The 25,467-nt window shown below is 36.6% G+C and overlaps 1 protein-coding gene across 1 annotated transcript; it reads right to left on the bottom strand.

Moving 5' to 3' along the window:
• Window positions 1–754: 754 nt before the first annotated feature.
• LOC140838870 (ATP-dependent zinc metalloprotease FTSH 12, chloroplastic) lies at window positions 755–25,256 on the bottom strand. The gene is made up of 19 exons (XM_073205480.1): window positions 24,735–25,256; window positions 24,445–24,629; window positions 23,382–23,608; window positions 22,407–22,684; window positions 21,988–22,065; window positions 21,671–21,913; window positions 21,455–21,595; window positions 21,159–21,326; window positions 19,777–19,889; window positions 5,404–5,620; window positions 5,119–5,190; window positions 3,867–3,986; window positions 3,664–3,780; window positions 3,409–3,585; window positions 3,165–3,284; window positions 2,981–3,055; window positions 2,197–2,304; window positions 1,879–1,959; window positions 755–1,155 (listed from the first exon to the last, which is right to left on the bottom strand). The coding sequence occupies exons 1-19, from the start codon at window positions 25,146–25,148 to the stop codon at window positions 1,078–1,080; spliced, it is 3,012 nt and encodes a 1,003-aa protein (XP_073061581.1). The 5' UTR covers window positions 25,149–25,256; the 3' UTR covers window positions 755–1,077.
• Between the last annotated feature and the right edge of the window lie 211 nt (window positions 25,257–25,467).

Raw genomic sequence — 25,467 nt, forward strand, 5'->3', positions numbered from 1 at the left:
TATTCAAATAAAAACGAACCTGTAAAATTTTCCTATAAATGATTTCCCCCATTAATAATCTTGTTAATCATTCATTCAATTGTTGCAATTTTACTTTACATTATAAATTCTCATCTTTTAATTTTTAAATAAAATTAAGATTATTTTAATTACAATATTTTTATATATTTCACTTCTAGTTGGATCGATACTTTACTCATAAATATCAAAATGGCATTGTACACATGTATTTATCTACTGACTTTTTAACAAATGCACAAGCAAGCACTTCAATGGAACGACGGTGCCCATTGATGGAAGACTGGTTGAGCAAACCACACGATCTCTCAAAAGATGCTGTTAAACAGCTTTCTCGAGCTGTGAAGAAAAGAAGTCGTGCTACCCACCCACCGGGCTTCCTACTAGCAAACTTTAGACGAGCTAATCAATAAACTCCATAAATTATTCTCACAAGTCCCATCTGTATTCAATGAAATAAGCATCACATTATAACTTCCCCAATAAGCAAATGTGTCACAATACTCATCTTGTCATCAAGAAAATTGATCTTGTTTGACATGCTTTCAGATGCGTGTAACTATGTATTGACAAATACTTGTGTGAAACGATCTGACGGATCGTATTTTGTGATACGGATATCTTATTTTGATCATCCATGAAAAAATATTACTTTTTATACTAAGAGTATTATTTTTTATTGTGAATATCGGTAGGATTGACCCGTCTCACAGATAAAGATTCGTGAGACCGTCTGGATCTCAATGAAATTTTATTGAAATAATGAAGAAATAATTTTACTGAGACTTGGATTATTCACCCATGGTCAGACGGGAAGATCCAAATAAAATAATCAATTAGTGCACAAGAAAATGTCAAACTGCGGTTAAATTCTGTGATCCGTCTGCCAGGTAACCTTAAGTTTCTGCCATGCCGCGCAGCCCGTGCCATTGTCAATTTCTTGCAGCTACCGGGACTAATTGGTCCTTGATTAGCTTTTCACCAAAACGCAGATCTGGGATTCAAAAAAAAAGCAGATCTGACTCCACCCAAAAATTGTTTTCCGTTCCCCAACAAAGTTCAACATCTGTGCATTGGTGCAGGATAGATATCAAGAGGTTGATAACGGAGGCGATCATTGTGAGAAATTGGCCCATCCTGTTGAGTAAAGGATAACGATTTCTGAAATAAGGAATATAATTTATCACAAGAAACCATATGCAAGAGAAAAACGCATTTGACGGAACTAGCAAGACAACCTAGTTGAAGCTTTTGTGTTTTATGTGTCCTGTGAAAGCTAGAGATTTTGGTAAGCTAGTTTCTATACCAAAAGTTTTTAAGTATTGGTGACAGTAGCTATCAAATATTTTAAATTGCAGAGTAGCTTGAATGATTCGTTTTATCTTTTTGTCACATATACAAGATAGTGGTGACGATTCTTACCTCAGCAATCACCATCTAAACTAACTTGCAATTAATGAAAATCGAACATAGGACACTTCGAAACGGATTGTAGGATTAAAAGGTCGTATATATAGGTTATAGTAATTGCCCAACTCCAATAACTCAAACAATAAGCAGCCCATAGGCCATATGTCATATAGATAGCCACATTCAAAACAACAAAAACCCGTGTTACTCCCAGCAAACTAACATTACTAACAGATTACTCACTTCCCAACAGAAACAGACTAATTATAAGGTAATTTCATAAGCCACACCTCATCAAGTCAAGAACAAGATCTTGAAGCTAGAAAGAAATTCGAGGAAACCTGTTTTCTCCATACATGCAAAGCAATGGTTGTATTGAAGACCATTTATAGAAGTATTAACGTTTTAAGAACCTTACAATATAAAGAAATAATAACAGAACCACAATACCTCTCCCAAGTCAATCTGGTAAGGTTTAACAAAATCTTCGAACATAATTGGCGATAAACCTCTCATTAGTTCTTCTACTTCCTGGAAAGCAATTTCCCATTAAAAAATTACCAGATGACAGCTAACTCAACAACATAGGGGAATTATGGTTTAAGCAATGGTATATGTTTGAATTTTGAGTCAATATTTTTGCCCATTTGTCAGAAATATTTACAATTTATAATTTTGCTAGGTAACAGCCTAGATGGAACTGATTGTGTTTGATTGTTTATTTTTGTGAGTATCGTGCACAATGAGAATATGAAAAATGTACAGTACCAATCCAGTTATCCTTGAATGTTCTAATAGTTCCTCTGAAATCACGTCTAAGATGTGCTTGTTATCTCTCAGTCCCTTCATAGCAAGTTCTTCAGTCTCGTCAATGTACTATTTTCAGTAATAAAATTCATAACGTCAATAAAGCTACATAAGGAAAAAAAATCAACAAGAAGAAACAAGAGAACTACAAAAAAAAGCCTTTAATCTCATTCTGTTTGGTTTATGTTTAACATTGGATCATATAATTAATCTTTCAATTTTACCATTATTGTCCATACTGATTTTTCTGGTATCAGTCTTAATTATTGATTCTAGGTAATTCACATAATTTTTTCATACCAAATCATCTTTTAAATTCATTAGCATATTGTTCTTTTCATATCACTAGCTTATGGTTGGTAGTAAATATTGATTTTTTAGCGATGAAAGTGAAATTCAGTACAAAATCAAACTTTTATCCCACCAGATGGGGTCAGATATACGGAGCCTCCTACACCATTGTGCTATCTCCTACTTTATCATCATTTATATGTAAATGAATTTTATCGTTGTTAACCAAATCCTTTCGGTCTCCCTCTTCCTCGGTGAATTTCATATTTGCCACGGTCTCCCATTGCCTAACTGGCATTTAGTAGTCGCCTAACTTCATGCCCATACTTATTTGAATCATTTTGTGATTAACTTGGAAAGCATGGCTTCATAAGGAAATTAGTATGACATACATGCCAAGCAACAAGATTATACATTTAGCAGAAAAGGCAATAGCATGGTAAATTAAATTTACCCTAGCCAACTCCCGTGTAAAAAGTTCAGAAACTTCAAGTGTCATATTTGCAGGAATAACATGAGGATCATCCCACTGGCATCGAAAGCAAACAAAAGAGAGATTATTTGTTTGAGTGCAGAAGTTGAAACAAAACAGTTGCAAACCATATCTTATGTTTTAAACTATAATCATGTAAAGTTACCTTGTATCTTATTATCTCACCATCTGGGTTATCTGGTAGATCAACCATCCCAATTCTTTTCGTCAAAGCAGTGAGCCCCAACCTAGGATTTCTGGGGCTTATTACCATTTCTCTAGCAATCTGCCACAGAATTAAGTCAGAAGAATTCTCAACAATTGTACACTTGGTCAGATTTACTCTCAGGGAGCCGGCATCCATGTCCAAATTAAATGTGAGACTACATGTGTTTATGACTTTATGTTACCTTCGTAATTTTCTCCAGATCATCCCTTCCTCCATCAGTAATGTCATCACCAAATGCAATGCGCTCGGCACAACGCCCTCCATGAGCAACCACCATTTGCATTTGCAAGTAACCAAAGGTTGTATAACCTTGATCTACCACGTCTTCTCGAGGATAAAAAACAGACACAGCAGTTTCCTGCTCAATTAGACAACAGATGAAGGCCATTCAGGATTCATTCAACGGAACAAAATCTTTATTGACACTATGCTATACCTTGCCACCAGGCAAAAGCTGAGAAAATGCGTGCCAATCAAAACTTGGGAACAAGTGCGCTAAGACTATGTGACCAGCTTCATGCACCGCCAAAAGCCTTTTCTTCTCTAAAGAAACCTATGAAAATGTTGAGAAAAACATCACGAGTATGATAACTTACATGCTATCCACAACCTTAGTAAGTGCCACAAAAGAAACCATACACTTCGTTCACATTTCTGCTGCTCTTCCTCAGTGAGAAGCACACCCATCCCCTCGAGAAGTTGCTTGTCCAACACATCTATAATATCTTGCTGGTAGATTTTAGAATGCCCTTTTCTGACCTGTTCAGCCACCATTTATTATCAAAGAGTAGACCGGCAAGAACGACGAAGAGCATACCAGGTGTGGAAGTCCAAAACAGAAGCTTCCAGCAAGGGTCAAAAGTTATGACATCCTTGTGAAATTATAAAACTATTGATGTGCCACCTACCACAAGCTCAAGTTTTTGTGATAAATTGGATTCAACATGTTACCAAAGTCAAAAGTATATGTTCAAAACCGCAAATGCACTAAACGACGTATATTTCATTAAGTTTGCTCAAGAGTCGATTAAGATCTTCGTTGCTTAATGTCCGATAAAATTGCACATATACATCTTGTCTATTAATTCCTCCAATATTCTTTGATACCCAGCTTACATGTGAGGGGTGTTCGGCCGACCCCCACAAGCACAAGATTTTGGGACCAAGCGTTTTTAACAAACCTTTTGTTAAACAGTATGGCATATCAAAGTTCGCTTCCTTCTAACATTGAAGATTTGAGTATGAGATGAAATTTTTACTAAAGAGGGAATCTAGGACTCTTCAAAATCGCAAATTTTAACAAGTTCACCAAAATAGAAGTCGATAGGCAGTAAAAGTCACTATGCGCGCCATCTATTGGCTGGAAGGAATAGAAAGAAAATTATCAAAAAGAAAGAGGGGAGCTACTATATAAAACAAGAGAAATTCCAACATGAAGGAGAGACCTGAACAGAGCTAGGATGAACAAACAGAAACACTAAGTGAATCGAAGCAAAAACTTGGATACAGGGAAGGTCGAACAAAAACTTTATGGACTAAAGATGGTAACTTTTTCCACGGGATAAGGATTAGAACAGAAGCTGTAAGTTGGTTTTAGGGATGACTCTTGGGAAAATTTCTTCCAATAAAATAATAGGTGTGTCGTCTTTCTAAAACTTGGGATATCATGGCCAACTATAACGCAAAGGCAGGGACTCCATGATGCTTTTTATCAGATGGATGATGTTCTCCCAAGAGACAAAAACTAATAATAATAAAGTGCAGCAGTTCATTACTGGAATTTCCTTCTACAAGCTCCTATGCCTCAGGAAATTAAAAAAAAAAAACAGACAAACATGCTGTGAGCCAGTGGATATTGTCATAAAAAAGTTATATATTAAGTAGAACTTACAGACATTATTCCTGCTTCATTGACAAGATTTCTAATATCTGCACCAGAATATCCAACAGTACGGAAGACTACCTATAGGGGTGGGGGAAAGAACAACAAAATGCCAAGTGTTAAGTTATAGCATCACCAGAAGGGCTTCTCCAACCTACCAGAGAGAAGTAGGCTTGGTAAGAATCCTTCTAAGAAACCAGTAATTCGGTAAAAGTTTTCACTCACAATCCAAAACCTAAACTCACCAACATATTTAAAATGTGAAAAATAAAAGACTGCGTGAAACCAATGAACCTTTTCAAAGTCAACATCCTCAGCAAGTTCCTTCCCAGTACTATGAACACCAAAGATTTGTACTCTTTGCTTTGCATCAGGTAATCCAATATATACACGCCTGTCAATGCGTCCAGGGCGAACAAATTCTAGGTCTAGTTCATCAGGTCTATTAGTAGCACATATGAATATGACAGCTTGCCTAAGCGAGAATCTATCAACACCAGTTTTTTCTCTCCTGCAAACAGTCATTTATTTGTGAGTTACAGAAAGCAAAAGTAAATGAGTACTCACTACTGACATAAATCAAGAAAATGCAAGTGACACAATGAGACAATGCTGAAAATGAGTACAGTGTTTCTGTTCTAGACTTAGAACAAGTTGATGAATGCTCCGTAGATAATTTAATACTTAATGCAAGCCATTCAACCAACTACATGTTGGTCCTCTAAATTAGTCACCATTTGCAAGTGTGTAAAACGGAACAAAATTTTGTATGAGGAGAAGACACCATTTCCAAATTCAAGTACCTCATTTTAATATCAAAAATAAGTATTCATATAAAATTGATTAAACGAAGGCTGGTTCCGGGACAAGATTCTTTCTCCTCGAAGAAAATTTCACCAAGGAGAATAAGAAAGGCGAAAAACAAAGAAAAAAACAAACTTGTCGCCTTGAATTTTATTACATCATAACTTCAAGCAGTTGATTCGCTCAGTGGTCAGGAAATGCTGAAGCATGTGAAAAAAGTGGTGAGGTCGATATTACTGAATGATGTTAAGATAGTGATGAAATTGAAATAACAGGATTATTATCCAGTAGTTAGGGTAGATAGGAACGAATTCCTCATGTCTTTCCCTTCCAAAAAACTACATGGTATAAGAGAGCTATTAATCCATGACCAAATACGGCATGACTTCTCCATCCAAACCCTCAAAATCAGATTACCAGTTTGTGTCCATCGCATTAATGGTCACAGACCATTCACCCATCCCAATCACTTGCCACAAACTCAATGGAAAAAAGCTTCCTTCGATGGTTGCAATCCGTAAACTGTCTATCTATGACAAAGGAAAGAACGATCTCATCTCTGGCACATCATCACGTCTAGAAACTACCTATTCAAAGTTCAAACCTTTGAATTCAGAAAATAACATGGTCATGTCATGGCTCATCAACTCCTTGACTCCATAAACTGGCGAGAAATCTTCATTTCAATGATATTTGGGAAGCGGCCCGCAACACCTACTCGAAAGTGTCAATATTTAAGGATCCTCTTATCTTTGAAAAGAAGTAGTTTATCTTAAAATGGAATAAATTAGAACCAATTACAACTATTAGGAGTTTAGAAATTAGGACTAGAATTATTCCATCGATTACTCCTTGTTTTCTACTATTTATTGTACCTGTCTTTTACCAATGAATGATGAAAGAAACAATAGTTTCCTCTCCATGTTTTCTTATTCTTTTTCGACATGGTATCCAAGCCACGGCTCAAAATCATTCATAATAAAAAAATTAGGGTATTGCTAAGTTGCAGAATACTAGCAGAATTTTTCATCGATCTTCGCGCTTCTTGTAAAGTAGCCGCAGAACCTTCCTGGACCTGTTGTTGTCCTACTTCTTCTGTGTTGTTGCGCTACCGATTTCATTGTTGAAGTGACGGTGGTGTTAATATCCTGCAAAGAGCGCTGCCTCCTGTTTAAAATCATAAGCCCAAAAAGCAATAAACCCAACATCTCAACTTCTCAAAGCCCGGATTCAAAAAAGTGGATTACAAAGCTGCGATGGTGGGTTCAAATTCGCGGACGTCCTACAACGATGCCACCTCCTCCAACACTAATCACACAATGCTAGTTTCCGAGACATCTCTGCAGATTACCATTCACAAATTGAATGGCAGCAACTACCTAGAATATGCTCAACCAGTCAGGCTAGTGATTGATGGCAAGGGAAACTTGGGCTGCTTGACGGGGGAAACAAAGTCTACAGCCATTAATGATCCAAAATATTCCCAGTGGCGCTCAGAAAATTCCACGATGACTGTATGATTATTAATTTCATGGAACCGACTGCCGGAAATCCATTCTTATTTTTTCCCACTGTCTGTAATCGATGTATGGGAGGCCGTAAAAGAGACGTATTCGGATCTCAAAAATCATTCCCACTTGTTTGAATTGAATACAAAGATGTGGAGGATGCAACAAGGTAATAGAAATGTAACCACATATTATAATGACATGATGATTTTGTGGCAGGAATTGAACTTGTTTGAAAAAGAGAAATGGGAAAATCCTAACGACAGCATCCGGTACAAGAAGGTTGAAAGAAATAGAGTTTGCCTTCTTGGTAGACCTAAATAAAGAACTCAACAAGGTTAGAGGCCGGATTTTGGGCCGCAAGCCGCTCCACTCCATTCGTGAAGTTTTTTTCTGAAGTTAGGAGAGAAGAGGCACGCCGATCAGTGATGCTAGGAAACAACAGATCAGAAAGTTGACTTTGAGAGTTCAGCCCTTGTAACTCGTGGGAATGGATACCGAGGAGATCGAAGAGGGAGCAAACAAAAAACAGACTGTGATGTGAGCAAGAAACCAAACCACACTCGAGAAACATGTTGGAATATCCATGGGAAGCCTACGAATTGGAAGAAAAGGCATGAATCTCGACCAGCAGGGGATTCTCGTGCTTTCCATGCCAAAGCAACTAATCCGGAGCAACAAACATCCTCGGAATCATCTCCATTCACTAAGGAACAGATGGAGCAACTGTACAAAATGTTTCACTCCCAATTCTTTGAAAAATCTAGTCCTTATTCCCTAGTTCAGTCAGGTAATTTTTTTACCGAAGCTCTCTCTGGTGTTCTACCAAACGCTACCTGGGTTATAGATTCCGAAGCAACTAACCATATGACCGGATCCTCGCAGTTATTTCCTCTTATACACCTTGCGCAGGTAGTCAAAAAGTAAAAATTGCATGACGATTCATTAGCAATGGCTGCTGGAAAAAGGAAAATCATTATATCACCCATTCACACTCTAAACGATGTTTGCATGTTCTTAACTTATCATATAATCTTTTATGGGTTGGTAGATTAACTCATGATCATCATTATCAAATTAATTTTTGGTCTTCCCACTGCAAATTTCAGGATTAACCTCAGGGAAGACGATTGGACTTGCTAGGCAAGATGGAGGTCTCCATCTCTTTGATGGGTCATACCTTGAAAGTACAAAACCAGCAAACCTGTTTCTACTCTCTCTCAACTTCTACCAACAGTGAAATAATGATATGGCATTTTCGGTTAGGCCATCCGAATTTCAATATTTGAAGAGTTGTTGCAAAATTTATTAATGAATAAAAGTGTTTCTAATTTTCATTGTGAATTTTGTGAAATGGCTAAAAATTGTACTCGTGTGTTCTCAGCTCAACCATACTAAGATACAGTTACCATGATTCACAATGACATATGGGGTCCCTCGAAAATAAAAACTTTTTCTGGAAATCGCTGAATCATTACACAGTTATTGATGATCATACTAGGGTCACTTGGGTCTTTTTACTCAAAATATATATAAGGTTGAAGGTATGGTATAAAAAATTATAGTATGATACAAGGACAATCAATATTAAAGTTTTTAGAAGTGATAATGGTAAATAATACTTTGATCATGTGCTAGGAAAATTTTTGGTGACAAAGGCTAAAGGCATAATCCATCAAAGTTCTTGTGTTAATACACACCAACAAAATGGGATGGCTGAACGAAAAACAAGCATCTCCTTCAAGTTGCTAGGGCTTTAAGCTTTACAACCAAAATTAAAAAATATCTTTGGGGATAAGTTTTGAAAAAACATTTTTAATCAATAGGTTGCCCACATGAATTTGGGATTTAAGGCACCATTATAACTTTTCAAAGAATATTTCCCAACATCATGATTAATCGCTAATGTTCCTTTGAAAATTTTTGGCAGCACTATTTTAGTGCAAAATACCCTGGAAAAAAAATTTTGATCCAAGAGCAAACGAAAGTATTTTGTTGGTTATCCTACAAATCAATCAAAATGGCTGTAAATGTTTTGTTCCAGTTCTTAAAAAATTATTTGTGTATAGGATGTTACTTTCTTTGAAGGTCAATCATACTATCACAATTCTCGTCTTCAGGGGGCGAAGAGATCTTAGAGAAGACTGACTTTATCATTGAATTTAAAGAAAATGAGAACATTAATTTAGGACCTATGTCAATGTCATCTAAAAATCGAATTGCTGAAACCTTACACATGTGGAGAACGGTATAAAGGATTTGTCTATTCAAAGGAACACCTTAAAAACAGGAGGAAAGAGAACACTATCTTCCAGCATGACCAAGAGCCTACCCAGAGGATAAATCATGAGATCGGTGTCGCAGAAAAAATCCTACTTAAGGTAATTCCGACTCTAATCCACATGATCTTAACATTGCTCTCAGAAAGCATGAGGTCCCGCACTAAACATCCTTTCAAGCTTTCATCTCACAAATCTCGAGTGTGGTTATTCCAAAAAATGTACAAGAAGTTTTAAATGTACCTGAGTGGAGAGAAGCTATTGCTGAGGAGATGAGGGCTCTTGGATAGGATGCTACCTAGGAAGTGACTGAATTGCCCAAAGAAAAAAATATGGTTGGTTGTAAATGGGTGTTTACTGTGAAATGCAACTCTGATGGATCTTTGGACAAATACAAAGCTCGTCTGGTAGCAAAAAACTATACCCAGACATATAGGGTAGATTACTCCAAGACTTTTTCTCCAGTAGCCAAATTAAATAATGTCCATGTTCTCTAGTTTATTGCAAAAAATCTTGATTGTTTAATGCAAAAAATCTTGATTGACCCTTGAATCAGTTGGACGTGAAGAATGTTTTCCTTAATAGGGAACTTGACGAAGAAATTTATATGAAGGCATCACCAGGCTTTTAGGGAAAATTGGATCTAACGCATGTCGATTAAAACGATCACTTTATGGCCTCATGCAGTCTCCAAGAGCTTGATTTGAAAGGATCAAAAAAATTGTAAAAAGTCAAGCGGTCTCCAAAAGCCTGATGAGACAGTCATTCGAGAATCAAGTCAACAAGTTGAGCATGATTGATATCTTCGCACCAACTTGAGAGAGAATGTCAATATTTTAATGATCCTTTTATCTTTGTAAAATAGTACTTTATCTTAAAATAGATTTAATTAGAATCGATTACAATTATTAGGGAGAAAATTATTCCATCAATTACTTCTTGTTTTTATTGCCCATCTTTTATCAATAACTGAACGAAACAATAGTTTCCTCTACATGTTTTCTTATTCTTTTTCGACAGAAAGCATTCTTAAGGACATTTACCAGGGGAAGTCCACTGTCACTGTGTATTTCACTACACTTACACGACACTGGCAATGATTGGACCTTTCGAGGTTCACGAATGGAAATGCCTAGACGACGATCGTCACTATCGGGCAATTGTTGAAAAACATAGCAACTTCAAATTTTTATCAAGCCTCAACAACACACTAGATGAAGAACGGGATCGTATATTGGGCACAAAATGATTGACGAGTCTGTGCACAGATTTTTCATAAGTTCACCATGAGGAGAGCCGCAAAAGAGAGATGTTGGGTTCGTCTGCTATTTCATCTACTAAGGGATCGGCTCTCGCTACTCATTTATCAACGAACACTGATCCCAGGATGCTGAATAATTTTCAGCCGACAGCCTTCCATGGAAAAATGAAAAATGGTCGTCCATCGAGCAAAAAGTGCAAAAGACCCAATCACTCGCTTGACACCTGTTGGAAAATCCATGGGAAACCCAGAAATTAGCCCATGAAAGGAGAGCCAACACTGCATCAACAGAAAATCACTCTAAGGACCAGCAACCTTTCAATAAAGAGCAACTTGAGATCCTTAAAAAGCTGTTTGGATAAACCAGCCCGTCCCCCAATCCTTCACTTATAATTATGGTAATGTGGCGCATCAAGGTACTATCCCTCATGCTTTGCTTTCACAGCGTGCTTTATCTACCTCATGGATGGTTGACTCGGGTGCCTCGGACTACATGACTGAAAACTTGACTTTATTTCAATCGTTCACACCATGTATTGATTCTCATGTCGTCGGAATTGCCAATGGATCTTGCTCCAAGGTAGCCGGTGATGGATTGATATGTGCAACTCCAGAAATTTGCATTCAACTATTTTATTCGTACCTGACCTTAGTTGTAACCTTTTTCAGTGAGTAAACTAACAATTGACCTCAAATATTTGCTAAATTCCGGGTTGGGGTTCATGTATTTTCCAGGATTTGGCATCGGGGAAGACGATTGGCAGCGTTGAGTTGTGTGCGGGGCCATATCTCCTGAAAATGGATGCTCCCCAGAGAAGCCAAACCACCAGTAGTTCCCCTCAGTCTTTTATTATGATCTGCCTCGCCTTTGAATTCTAATCCAGATAGTGAAATTTTGTTATGGCATTATTGATTAGGACACCGAAATTTCTTGTATCTTGCAAGACTATTTCATTCGTTATTCAACAATAAAAGTTCGGCTTCTATACAATGTGATATTTGCCAATTGGCAAAGCACACTCGCACCACTTTCGCATCACGTCGTTACAAGCCATCTGCACCTTTTTTCTCTCATGCATAGTGATACCTGGGACTCTCTGACGTCAAAAATATAAGTGGAACCCGCTGGTTTTTACTATTTGTCGATGATCATACACGATTGTCATGGTTTCTCCTAATGAAACATAAAATCGAAACTTTCCAGATATCTAAACGATTCCACACCATGATCCAAACACAATTTTCCAGCAAGATTCAAGTTTTAAGAACTGACAGTGCACGTGATTACTTCAATTCAATAATGGGGTTTATTTGCAAAATCAGTGTATTGCACACCAAAGCTCATGTGTTTACACACCTCAACATAATCGGGTTTCTGAAAAGAAAAATCGACACTTGAGGTTGCCCGATCTCAAACCCTATGTTTGGAAGCATGGATTTGGAGGGATTTGAATTTGTAAATCCTAGTTTTAACCATTTGGTTAGTTGGATTTTAAAAATGGAATTGGATTTTAAGGAATTTGACTGTATTTCATTGTGTATAAACAAATCTTCTCAAAACTGGTCTAATTTGATGGGATTTAAATTTGAATAAAACTAAAAAATATTCAAAACAAATTTTTTTAACTATTATCCTTCCAACATCTTAATATGTGTAATGGTTGGATTAAATGACAAATTTATTTATTTTTTATTTTTGCAATTTTATTCAAAAATAACTTATTTTTCTATTTATAAAATTAAGATGTCGTTGAATATTTAACTTTGAAATAATTTATTTCTTAGAATTTAAATTTGAATATTTAGATAATATGTTTGATTATTTTATTTTAATAATTTATTTTGTGTTGGATAAGATTAGTTAATTAATTATATAAGAGTTTATGCAATTTTTATAACACAAATATATAATTGAAATGATATAGAAAATATATGATGAAATTAATTTTAATTTTTCAGTTTTTAATAATGTGAATAATATGTTTTAAATCTTGATTTTTGTCGAAGATAATTAAGATTATTTTAGTAAAATTTTAAATTTCGAAATTCAAATCTTGTTTTTTCCAAACAAGAAATTAATTCTAAATAGAATTTTTAAATTTCAAACCCTACATAAGATGGAATTTTAAATCCATGAATTTCCAAATCCAATTCCAAATCCAATTCCACTACCAAATCCAAAATTTTAAGCATCCAAACATACTATAAGGTGATGTTATTCTTACAACCACAAATCTCATCAATAGAATACCTTCTCATGTCTTTAACCACAAAGCTCCAATCCAGGCTCTTCTCGAGTTCATAACATCCCACCACTCAAAGTTTTGCCTTTGGATGTTCATCCTTTGTCCATATCCATTCACACAACCGTGGCAAACTTGAACCAAGAGCCATTAAGTGCATCTTCCTTGGTTACTCTATAACGCCCAAAAACTACTACACGTAAACCCATGTATGATTGAAATAATTTATTAATTTAATTAATAATCTAAGTAATGCATGTTATGTGTTAAATTATTTTAAATATATACCTATTTATTGTTATTATGCAAATTAAATGTTTTCTCGAGTTTTAATTTTCAGACGAATATTCGATGCCGAACCGAGAAAGGAGACCGGAGACGAATAAAGATTTAAAATTCAAAGTTATATTTTTATTTATTTTAAGTAAAGAAATTAAGTATTTTAGAAGATTTTTCAATTTTAGCATTTGAGGGCTAAATTTAATTTATCGAGTGAAATAGAGATTAGAGACGTTATGCATTTTAATTAGCAAGTTTCGAAAGAAAGGAATTTAAATACGTCCAACCGAAATATAAAATTTTAATAATTATTTTTTTATGACTTAATTAATTAAATTAGATAGTATTAAAGTTATGGGTAGAATTTAGGATTTTTAGGACTCTTAAATATACAAATTGTCGAATGTTGGAGGGCTTAATTAGTAATTTAAAAGCTTGATTAATTAACCTAAATACTAATAATATTCTAAGCAATATTCACACAAACACACAAAAACACAAACTAGCTCTCCGCCGAAAATTTCACCACCTAGGGCTTGGAGTTTTCGATTTTTTCTTCCATCAGCAAGCTTAGCCGATCATCACGCTACCATCCTTGATAAATTTAGTAACTTTTCAAGCCATTAAACACAGCAAACCATCTCTATTCGGCCTCCGTTCTTCCTCGCGTTCGTTTTCGATATATCGTGAGTTTTTTATGCAAAGGCATGTTTAAACCTTTCTTCTATGTATCAACATGTTATATACTGTATTTTGATACAAATTATACATGAAAACTTGTTGGTTCGATTTTATGAATGCTATAACGTTATTAAAAATCGTGCAGCAGAAAACGAATAGAAAGCATGGACACGCACGGCCGCGGCTTGGGCGTCGGGTTTGGTTGTAGGCTGGACCAGAGCTCGTGGCTAGGGTCTAGACGGAGTCTTAGGGTCCCGGGGTAGGCCTGGCAAGGGTTGGTTAGGGTCTAGTTGGCTAGCATAAGAGCTGGACCGTGAACGCACGTGAGGGGCTCGCGATGTAGGGCTAACGGGTTTGGTAGGTTTAAGGGCTGAACCAGGGTCTTAAGTAGTGTCTAAGGGTGAGTCTCGGGCTCGGGTCGAGTTGGAATCAATAGAAATTCATATGGAACGCATAAGTGTTCATAGTGTCACTCTTTGAGCAGCTTGTGTCAATATGGTTCGTGGTGCATGGTACGAGGTTCGGGCATTGCTCCGGGCAGGTCTAGGGCCTTAAGCAGTAGGTTAGGATGTATTTTATATATGGGTCTAGTCCCGAGTCGATTGGTACGTCCTAAGTGCTTCTATTTAAATCGGGAGTCGTATGTACCGGAATGCACTTTAGGGGTTGTTTTGGGTATTTATTTTAGGAAGTTATGGCAGCAAGTCTGAAGAAAATCCAACGAGGTTCACGATGATCGTAAGTGTGTATAACGTGTAAAATAATTATTTTTGAGGTATGCGATTTGTCTTGTGGCCAAATTATGTTACGGATTCAGAAGCCGGAGAATGTTTCTGGGAACCTCTCCAACCTCTTTGGAGGAATTATGTTACGTTAGGGAGTGGACATCCAGTCCAAGGGCTGCGGTGATCTCTGCTGGTCCAGTACTGTGGTTTTGTTTGATCAACGACTTATGTTATGGGCCCACTTAACAGAACTACATGTTATGACGAGTATGAAAATATGCTTTATGAAAAAGTTTATGCAAGAAAATCGCGTTATACATATTTATGCTTATATCATGTTATGTACTAGCTATGTTTAAATTGCATTAATTTTTATCACGTATTACTTGTTATTCATGGTTTATGCATGCTGAGTCATTAGGCTCACTAAAATTGATCGATGCAGATGATGTAGTTGAGGAGACAAGAGACGGTGACCGGTGAGCAGGCTCGGACTAGCGGCAGTGCAAACCCGAGGACCTCGTAGCTTACGAGATTTTATATGCATGTTTTAATCTATTTACTCTTATTTCTTTATGCACTAGTTTCGATGACTAGTAAGTTGAGACTTTTTATATTATTTTAGAATACAGTTGGATGCAAGTTGATCTTTACTATCAAACATAAGTCAAACGGAAGCATTGAAAAACTTAAAAACATATTTGGTGGTGCCAAAGGATACACACAATCAAGTCATTGATTATCAAGAGACCTTCGCTCTAGTGCCAGATTTAACACAGTATGAGTCCTCTTATCAGTTGCAGCAAATCTTTTTTTTTTTAAGTAAACATAATTTTATAATAAAATGATTTAAAAGTTTACAACTATTAGAACAGAATGCAGTGGACTGGAAGTTCACTGTCAACCGACAAACAAAAGAAAAGTTGAGATCTCAAAGATACACTAATCCATGTCTTAAAAATCAAAACCGAAATCGAAGTCTTTGTTGTCAATCACAAGGCCACAAATCTTCTCCAAAAGCTCAACATTGGCTCTGTTCCTTCAAAGACTCTTGTTTCTTTCCAACCAAATTGTCAGCATAGCAATGGACAACGATTTCCAAATTCTTCCTTAGTCCCTGTGATTGGCAATCCATGCCGAATAGCTCTTTTGTTGATTTCGGTGTCACCCAAGTCAACCTCAATTCTTGCAAAGCCCTACTCCACAGAGAGATTGCGAAAGAGCAGTGAATCAACATATGTTCCTGAGTCTCGGTTTCCTGTCTGCATAGAACACACATATTTGGAGACAGAGCAATTCCAGGGAACCTTTTTTGAATTGTCTCCGAGCTTGGCAGCTTACCCAAAGAGGCTGACCAAGAGAAGAATCGAATCTTGGTCGGCACAGGAATTTTCCAAATGTTGTCAAAAAGGTGGAATTTTGGGTGAAGATTATGACAGAAAAAAGAATCGTAAAATGAACTTACCGAAAAAATGCCCGAAGAATCCCCGCCCCACTGGACAAAGTCTCGCACCCCCCGGACTAATCTAACCGATTCTAAGACCTCTAATAAACCTGTCAACTCATCTAGCTCTCCCTCTCTAATCTCTCGTCTGAAGTGAAAATCCCAAGAAGAGTTCAAGTTGGACTCATCAAATGATGCGAAGTTCGAAATGGGCAGATTGTGAACATTTGACAGCTGATGTAAAGCTGGGAAAACTACTTTGAAGGAACCATCACCCACCCAATGATCTTCCCAAAATCTCACTTTATTCCCTCCTCTCACCTTAACTAAAACACAACGTTTGAAAGTTGGGTAAATCCGGGAGATAAACTTCCAAGGGCATCTGAATGTTACACCACTCGCCAATCCCGCATCCCATCCATTTTCTTGAAATCCATATTTGCTAATTATGATCTTTTTCCATAAAGTCCCCTCTTCCTTTAAGAATCTCCACCACCACTTCCCTAACAAGGCTTCATTTTTGAATCTTAGTTTAACTATGCCTAGTCCACCTCTTTCCTTTGGTTTACAAACTTGATCCCATGAGGCCAAATGTATATGTGCATCTCCATCCGCTCCATCCCAAAGAAAATTCCTTGAAATTTTGTCCATGACTTCCTCAACATTTCTCGGCAGCCTAAATAATGACATGTAATATATCGGTATGGAATTCAAGACCGATAGTATCAAAGTCAATCTGGCACCTTTCGACAGAAAACCTTTCTTCCATGCAACAAGTTTTTTGGACAGTTTATTAACTACCGGTTGCCAAAATGATGCTTTCAATGGGTTCCCTCCCAAAGGAACCCCCAAATAAGTGATAGGCCAATTCGCTTTGCCACAACCCAACTGTAATGCCAACCTTTCCACTTCATCATCTTCACGATTAATCCCCAACAACGCACTTTTATCCCAATTTATTTTCAGGCCCGACATTTGGCAGAAGGAGCTCACCACTTTGACCATGAATCTTATGTGCTCGTCTTTTTGTGCGAAAAAAAGTGTGTCATCCGCGAACTGTATGTGAGTTATCTCGATCAAATCTTTTCCAACCGTAATACCTTTTATTAAATTCGATGATTTAGCTTTGTCTATCAATCTTCCCAAAACGTCAACGACCAAGTTGAATAGGAAAGGAGATAAAGGATCTCCTTGACGAAGTCCTTTGAAAGCATTAAATTTTCCTCTCGGCCTTCCGTTGATCATAACCGAAAAAGAAACATTCGATACACATCCCCGCATCCACGATCTCCATTTTTTCCCAAACCCCTTCCTTGCTAAGACGTAGTCCAGAAAATCCCAATTAACATTGTCGTAAGCTTTCTCAAAATCCACTTTCAGCACCCATCCTTCCTTCCTCCTCACCCTAGCCTCCTCAAGCAACTCATTTGCTATTAGTCCACAATCTAGGATATTTCTCCCTTCAACGAAAGCATTCTGTGATTCCGAGATTGTCACCCCCATAACACGTTTCAGTCTCAATGTCAGGACTTTCGATATTATCTTGTATAAACTTGTTATTAAACTGATAGGTCGGAAATCCTTAACTTTGAAAGAGTCGCCTTTCTTTCGAATCAAGCATATGTAAGTCTCGTTTGTGATTCCATTAATGATGCCACTGCGGAAAAACTCTTGGAACACCAACAAAATATCTTTTACAATATTTTCCCAGCAACTTGGAAGAAACTCAAAGTGAATCCATTAGGCCGGACTCTGCACCATCACAAGTAAAGATGCTTCTTTACATTGTGCCACATTCTAGTTGCCTATCATTCCACTTCATTGACACCAAGCTCAACCCCCAACCTTCTCGTGCTACTGTATAGTGCCGTTGTAGAATTCGGAATATTGAACAAATCCTCGCTTGTTGTTATGTCCATCGTTTTTCATTCTCAATTGTAGCCTTCGTTTGAGATGCCTTCATACCAACTTGACGTCAAAAATACTTTTCTTGATGGAGATCTGAGGAAGTATATATGGGACATTCCACCTAGTTTTGAATCTGAAGCAACAACAAAGAAGGTTTGCAAATTGAAGAAGTCAATCTATGGGCTCAATGGAATTTGTGAGGGTATGTGATTCAAGAATTACTCGAAGAACTAAAGATGGAAGATCGTGGACCAGTGGAACTTATGTGTGATAATCAGACTGCCATTAGTATCCAAAAATCTAGTTTTCTGTGATCGAACCAAACACATTGAGATGGATCGTCACTTCACAAGTGTGAAGATTGGAAAAATAATAATTGACGTTAGATACGTTCCTACACAGTTGCAGATTGCTGAGTGCTGACATTCTAACCAAGGCACTCTTTCGGCCTATCTTTGAATAATTGAGTTCCAAGTTGGCCATGATCAACTTTATAACCCACAAGATGTGATGAAATTGAAATAACAGGATTGTTCTCTAGAGTAAGGGAAGATAGAAGTTTATCCATAATTTGTTTTTTAAATTTATAAGATTAGCTTTTGATTAGATCGTTTATCAATACATTGTAAACTTTATGCTTAATCATTGAATAAAGAAATGAACGAATTCCTCGTGTCTTTCCTTTCCAAAACTACACATGGTAATCCATAAATTGATAGGAGGAAAAGGCTAATGGTGACTGAGCAGTGATGCCTACTCCATAATATTGTAGGAGGCATGGGTTATTGGTGACCGAGCAGTGGTGCCTAAAAAGGTCATATGAAACAGCAATGTTTTGCAATAACATCAGGATGTATGTTGCAGGCACAAGTTATGCACAATGCTAATGTACTGGTTGGATTACAATGTTTAACTAGCATACTTCTGTTCCAGGCACACAGCAGCGCACAACACTTCCAAAGTGAATATACAAAATATTTCTGAAAATTTTGTGTTCACTTAAATCGTTTTAATTTTCATGTCAAATTTTCAATCCAGCAATGTCTAATCAATTTCTTTTCACCCCAAATTGTGTACTTTCTTTTCATCTCATCAACTCACTACTCACCTAGCTGGCCAAGGGCATGCTATAGAATCTACGTAGCAGAACAAGATAAATCAGAGTACAACGAATGGCCATATAAGACAGAAAACGAACTACGTGTTTGCTATCTTCTTTCTGAGAAAATTTGGCAAATAATTTTTGCAAACCAGGCAGCAACGTAACATTTGGATTTTGGCCTACAATATTTGTCAGAAGCACAGATCTGAAGTATATCCAACAACGTAATTTAGAATCGGACTTCCCAATTCTTTTATCATGTCTGCCTCATCGACCAAAATCGAACCCACCAGGATATTCATTTTCGGCAATCAAAAAATTGTATGGGAATTAATTACCAATCCCAAGCCAAATAAAGCATTTAACCATGCAATGAAACTCATATCCTCAGCACTAACATGAAAAAAATTAGATTTTTTAAAAAAATTCTTACTCTCCATCCAGCTGTGCAATCAATGCTTCGAATGTTGCTCTCCTACGTGGATCCTTTCTGGCATGCCTTCCAGCAATAGCATCTATCTCGTCCACAAATACAAAAGCAGGAGCCTGGAAAAAGACACCATGGGTATACTTCTTCAAAAGCTAACAAGATCCATAAATGTTTGGATGCAAACATAACTACATAAGTATAATACACTTGTAGGTAGGCATGCAAGCACACATTCTTACAATTCAACCCCACAGACTAGGAGTTTCTTTGCTTCACATGTTCACAAAGGCTATGATCATTACACTCAAACTCTAGATGAGGAAAATTAATGATAATGATTGATTCTGTAAGTAAATATGGAATATAGTTAAATGTAAAAGTAAAATCATAATGCATCACAGAACCATGTTAAATTTTTCCTATTCCTGGTCATTTGTTGCTCCTGTTTGAGACAATGGAGAGAGGATTGGTTGGAAAATTTTAAAAGGAAACAAATTCCTTGAACTTGAGGAACTGTATGCAGATTTCATAAACTATTTCAGCGTTGGTTTTCCAAGTTTCATTGATTCCCTACTTTCGCTCTTCGATGTCTCGAAAACAGACATAATCCAAGCATATTTCAAGATATTTATGAGCCACAGATGCATTGGCTAACCCAAAATAAGTTGTTAGTGCTGCATATAAAAAACCAGTAAAAAAGTTTCATGTCAATCCCTTTGTGATTTCTCAATAACTAATACAGAAAGTATTTGCTCTTTTAAACCAATTTTTTTAGAAGGAACACCTATTTGTTTACGAAAAGCATAGGATTTCTTCAGTTTTATTCTTCTAGAAATATTTTCCATCTCATAAAATAAAAACAAATGGAAACATCTTTCCATTTTTTCCGAAAACATATTTTTATGCATTTTGCATCTCCGACTGTAATTATTATTTTTAACTCAACTTCTTCATTCTATACTCTACTATATACTATGTTGTAATCCAAATACATTGTTTATTATCTTTTTTACAAAGCATACTAATAAAAAAAATTAGATAAATCATTATATTTTTACATGACATATTTACCGTTCAAAAATATCTTCAGAAGTAAAATCAAGACATGTATCGTATTCTTCAAAAAAAACATAGATCATATTTTCCAAAGCAATATCGAAAAACACATTTCCAAAAAATATATTCCGAAAAAACCGACAATAAAACCTAACACCACCCGAACCTTCCTAACATTAATCCATCTGGATATCCAAACCATGAGCCTCAAATACTCCCAAAAAAAATTTTAATGTCCATTAATAATTTCGTTAAGTTTCCAGCACCTTTAAATATTTATCCTCAACTAAGAAGAATCGGCATGCACAGCTAAAAGGGAGTACTCTTACATTTCTCCTCCCGATTGAGAACAATTCATTAATTCTTGCAGCACCACTTTTCTCACTATCCGTGAATTCTGCACCAGAAGCAAAAACAAAAGGCAACCCGCTCTCTTTTGCTAGTGTCCTAGCAAAGAGGGTTTTGCCTGTCCCTGGGGGTCCCGACAGAAGGACACCCTGAAATGTGCATAATAAGATGGAGAAGAAAACATTCTATTATGACCGTTTGAAGTAAAAAAAAAACACTCTTTTAAAGAAAATTTAGGAAAGGTTATTTCTTTAATGTTTATAATAATCTAGCTTACCCGTACAAACTTCACATTCTTTTCATAATACTGCATGGGGTTTCCCATATAGATCATCAACTCATCAAGAAGATCCCAGACATCTCCTCCTAGTACTACATCCTTATACATTGATTTTGCTTCACCAACTTCACCAACTGGCTGAGTGGGAAATAAAATAATTCAAGAGAAAAAAAATCTAGAGCGACACAAGCTCAAAGAAACAACAGAACTTACCAGAATGAAGTTATCAGCATATGCCATATCAAAAAGCTGGTTATATTTCTTATAAAGAAGACGGTTTGTAGTAATATGAAGCAGCATTAAAGCTTCCTTTACGAACCATAAGATCAGTATTCCCGGCAAGAGGGCAAATACAACTTTCAAAAAATAATATATTTGCTTCTTCTGAAGAAGATCTGCTTCAACTCCAGAACCTAATATTGCCTCAAAAAGGAATGGATCGAGTGGAATATCAACCTAGGCAGGTAACAGCAGATGTAAGCCCGTGAAGAAAAACAACTGTTAGCACACAGCTAGATTATTGGACTCACAATATATTCCAGAGGGAATCCTTCTTTCATGGTCACATAAAGTCTCTTAAGATCCTCAGTAAAGACAACTGCAGCAACCTGACAAAAGCACTTTAATTACACGGCAAACATGCTAGATTATTATCACTTGAATATAATTTTAGAAAATTTCTATTTCCTCTACTATTAGTTTTAGAAAGAGTGCACCATAAGGTTCATAACAAATGTTGAAAAACCAGTTTACTGTCGTTATACAGAATACAACAAGTATCTTGGCAATGGAGATTTCAATTTGAACTTTTGCAGTAAATATTGGCACAAAATGGATGAGAAAACTATAAAAGGGACAAATCCAAGATCAAATTAGACCTACACAAATTAGTAGTAGTGATAGTTAAATATTCAGACTAAGCAGGCGTGCATATTAAAACATTTTTTACCTCAGAAGAATCAAGTTTTTGAAGGAAATAGGTGTAAGGAAGTTTTGGACGATAGCGCCACCATCTTTTGGAGATCCACAATGCCCTTGCTCCATTTGCATTGCTGGCCTTCTCAACGACATCCTTGCGGAGGCTATTCTCAACCTCTTTCATGTCAAATTCCACAACATACTTGGAATTTAATGAATCGAGTTGTTCTGCTAGCTTCTCCTCCTGAAGAATTTCTTTCCATGCTGTAAGTCTATCACGCCATGTTCCTCCTGAGTCCTGTTTCACGACTGTCGAAGAAATCTGTTAAAGGCGCCTGATTAGATAAATAAATGTATATAAACTTTTTTCTTGTTATGAAGCATTCAGAATCCCAATAGCACATCGTATCGTTCGCAATTAAAGCTAATAATTCAATAAGAACACAAATTACAGACACATTCAAAAAAAATATGCATGAAAAATAAAACAAAACAGAAGTAAATTTGTCTATATTCAAGGGATTGTTAATGATTTTCTGTCAATTGATTTGAATCAATTAGGATATTACCATAAATCAGGGAAGTTAGAGAAACTCTGATTTACTCTGGTCTTACTGCGAAACTCGACCAGCAGGAGGAATTCTGATTTATTCAGATACCTTCTGGCTTCTGGTCACCATAAATTTGGAAAGTAATGGAAATTCTGAAGAAAGTGAAATTACCAAGCATCTCCAATCAATCCAATTACATCGAAGTTATTTTCTCCTCAGATAAAATAAGTGGGAAACTTGGTGTCAATAAATGCGTAAAATTTCTATCGTCAAATCTTCCATGCAAAGAATCTATTTGTGTTGATAGTGCCCAGCAGATAAAAAGCCTGCTTTCCTCTCCTCAATAAGATATATAAATGGATGGCTAACTTTGTGAAAAGCATTTCAAACAGAGAAGGGAGGACAAACGCAAGGATAACTTTTTTAGCCAGCTGCATATCAAGAAAAAAACGAACCTGATAAACCTAAACCTTCTTTCACAAACTTCTTATCCTCTTCATTCAATTTTATGTCCTTGTCTATTATTTCTTTTACATTGTCTAGGGCCTTTTCGGTGTCATCTTCCCATGCATCTTCCCCGACAAAAGAACTGTCATGAACAAGTGTCCCATCAGGGGCTTCGACAAACTTTTTAAGTTTTAGACCTTTGGGAGTTGTCTTCCTCCACAAGCCTTTTTTGAATCTATAAGCAGGAAACATATAAAATAGAGCGATATAAGATGTTAGGGCTTTATCAGAAACAAGGCTAAGTATTTCGACATTAAGACAGCAAACAAAGGCAATTGTAAGTTTACTGGCATCTCTATGCATTTTGAAGTCATGAAACATAAGCTCATACCAGATAGCATCAATATATTTTAGTACCAGTAAAAAACTTAATCTCAAAGGAGGACCATCGCAAACATGACCCATTTGTATCGATGCTCTAAATCGTTTGAGACTATTCATCCAATTAGTAGCTCATATCCCCCAACGTCTTCTGATGGGGAGTGGAGCTGAACATGAGCATACAAGAATTCAACACACATCTTAAACCAAAAAAAAAAAGGAAATTCAGTTGCCTTATATCAAGCTACCCTCATGATAGGCATGAAATGTATACAACACAAAACCAACAGGATCAATTTGGAAAGGTTGCAGCATATTGATCATGACACAAGCAACATTGCATAGATGGATCAATTATCATAAGCCCTTGAAATGAGTACAATTTTGGCATAATCATCTTGAGAACTTCTGAAACTCATTAAACATGAGATTGTTTCACTTAAAATGGAAAAGTAGGTCTGGAATACTAAAAACTAAAGTGATCCAACTGAGGAGTTTTTGATCGTTTCTACTTTCGAAGTTTTAGCTATAGAATTTGACCCACAAATTTAAGCACACTAGTAACAAAAAAAAAAAGTTATCATGTAAAAACAGTACATATTGAGAGTTTTACCAATTACTTCATATTCTACTCAACACACGTACATTTAAGATTTGAACTACCAAATAATGGATGAGAAAATAACTTACTGCCTCACGTTAGTAGGAGTAGGCTCGGGAATTAACGCCTCCATGTATGCCTCTGCCAATTCTTTTCTTTCACGCTGGACAATAGGAGCTCGGATCATACTGTATGCTCCTCGACAAGATAAAACCACGACAAAAATGTATAATACCAAAACACCAACTCTTTTCGGTTCCCAATTTTTTATATCCTGATAACAACAAACCGATACGATCATTCACGATGAAAAATCCAAGATAATATTTTATATGGAATTAATTGTTAAAAAAAACAATGGCATCAAAAGCTACACCACCTTCCAATAATCCCACTTATTCCAATCGATGAACTGCGGCAGCACTTCGGAGTTAACTCGTTCAAACTGAACCTGGAACCGGTCTGTCATCTCGTTAACGCTTACCTTAGCATCTTCAATACTAAAGCCAGTTTCTTTCTTGACTGACTCGCCAAATTTCTGAAAAAACCTTTGAGAACCACGCCCAATGGACTGCGAAAACTGCAGCCAAGAGAAGCCCTCGGGCTCACTCCCACTAGTGCCCGACGAAGAAGCTGAAATTTTAATACCCTTTTGGCGGGAAATTTTCGACCTGTGACAGCGATAAGGTGATGCCCGAATGCTTATTCTTCGGAGGAGAAAGAGATTTTCTGGATAAAAGCGAAGTGGGTTTGGTTTGAATTGGATGTTTGTCAATTCCATTATTGATTTCATGACATTGAAATTTGAAGATTGGAGATGCTGAACTTGGCGCCGTGGTCTCCACCGGAGGCGAAGTCGGAACTATTCAAAGGGGTTTCTTTGCTGAGCTCATTTCATTGCGTTATCTGAAAATGGAATAAATTGCTACCATATTACACTCTCATCCCTGAACTTTTCAAAAATACAATTTCACCCGTCATTCTTCATAAAAAAATTATTTTTTCCTCCCCTGGGGTTGTGACACGACCACCTTTCTCCAACTATATTCTAGTCTAGCCTAGCATAAATGATGGATGCTTGCGGGTGTAGGGCTGGGAAAAAATAAAAAAAT

Source organism: Primulina eburnea, chromosome 8, assembly GCF_022965805.1.
Source record: "Primulina eburnea isolate SZY01 chromosome 8, ASM2296580v1, whole genome shotgun sequence".
Lineage (NCBI taxonomy): Eukaryota > Viridiplantae > Streptophyta > Magnoliopsida > Lamiales > Gesneriaceae > Primulina > Primulina eburnea.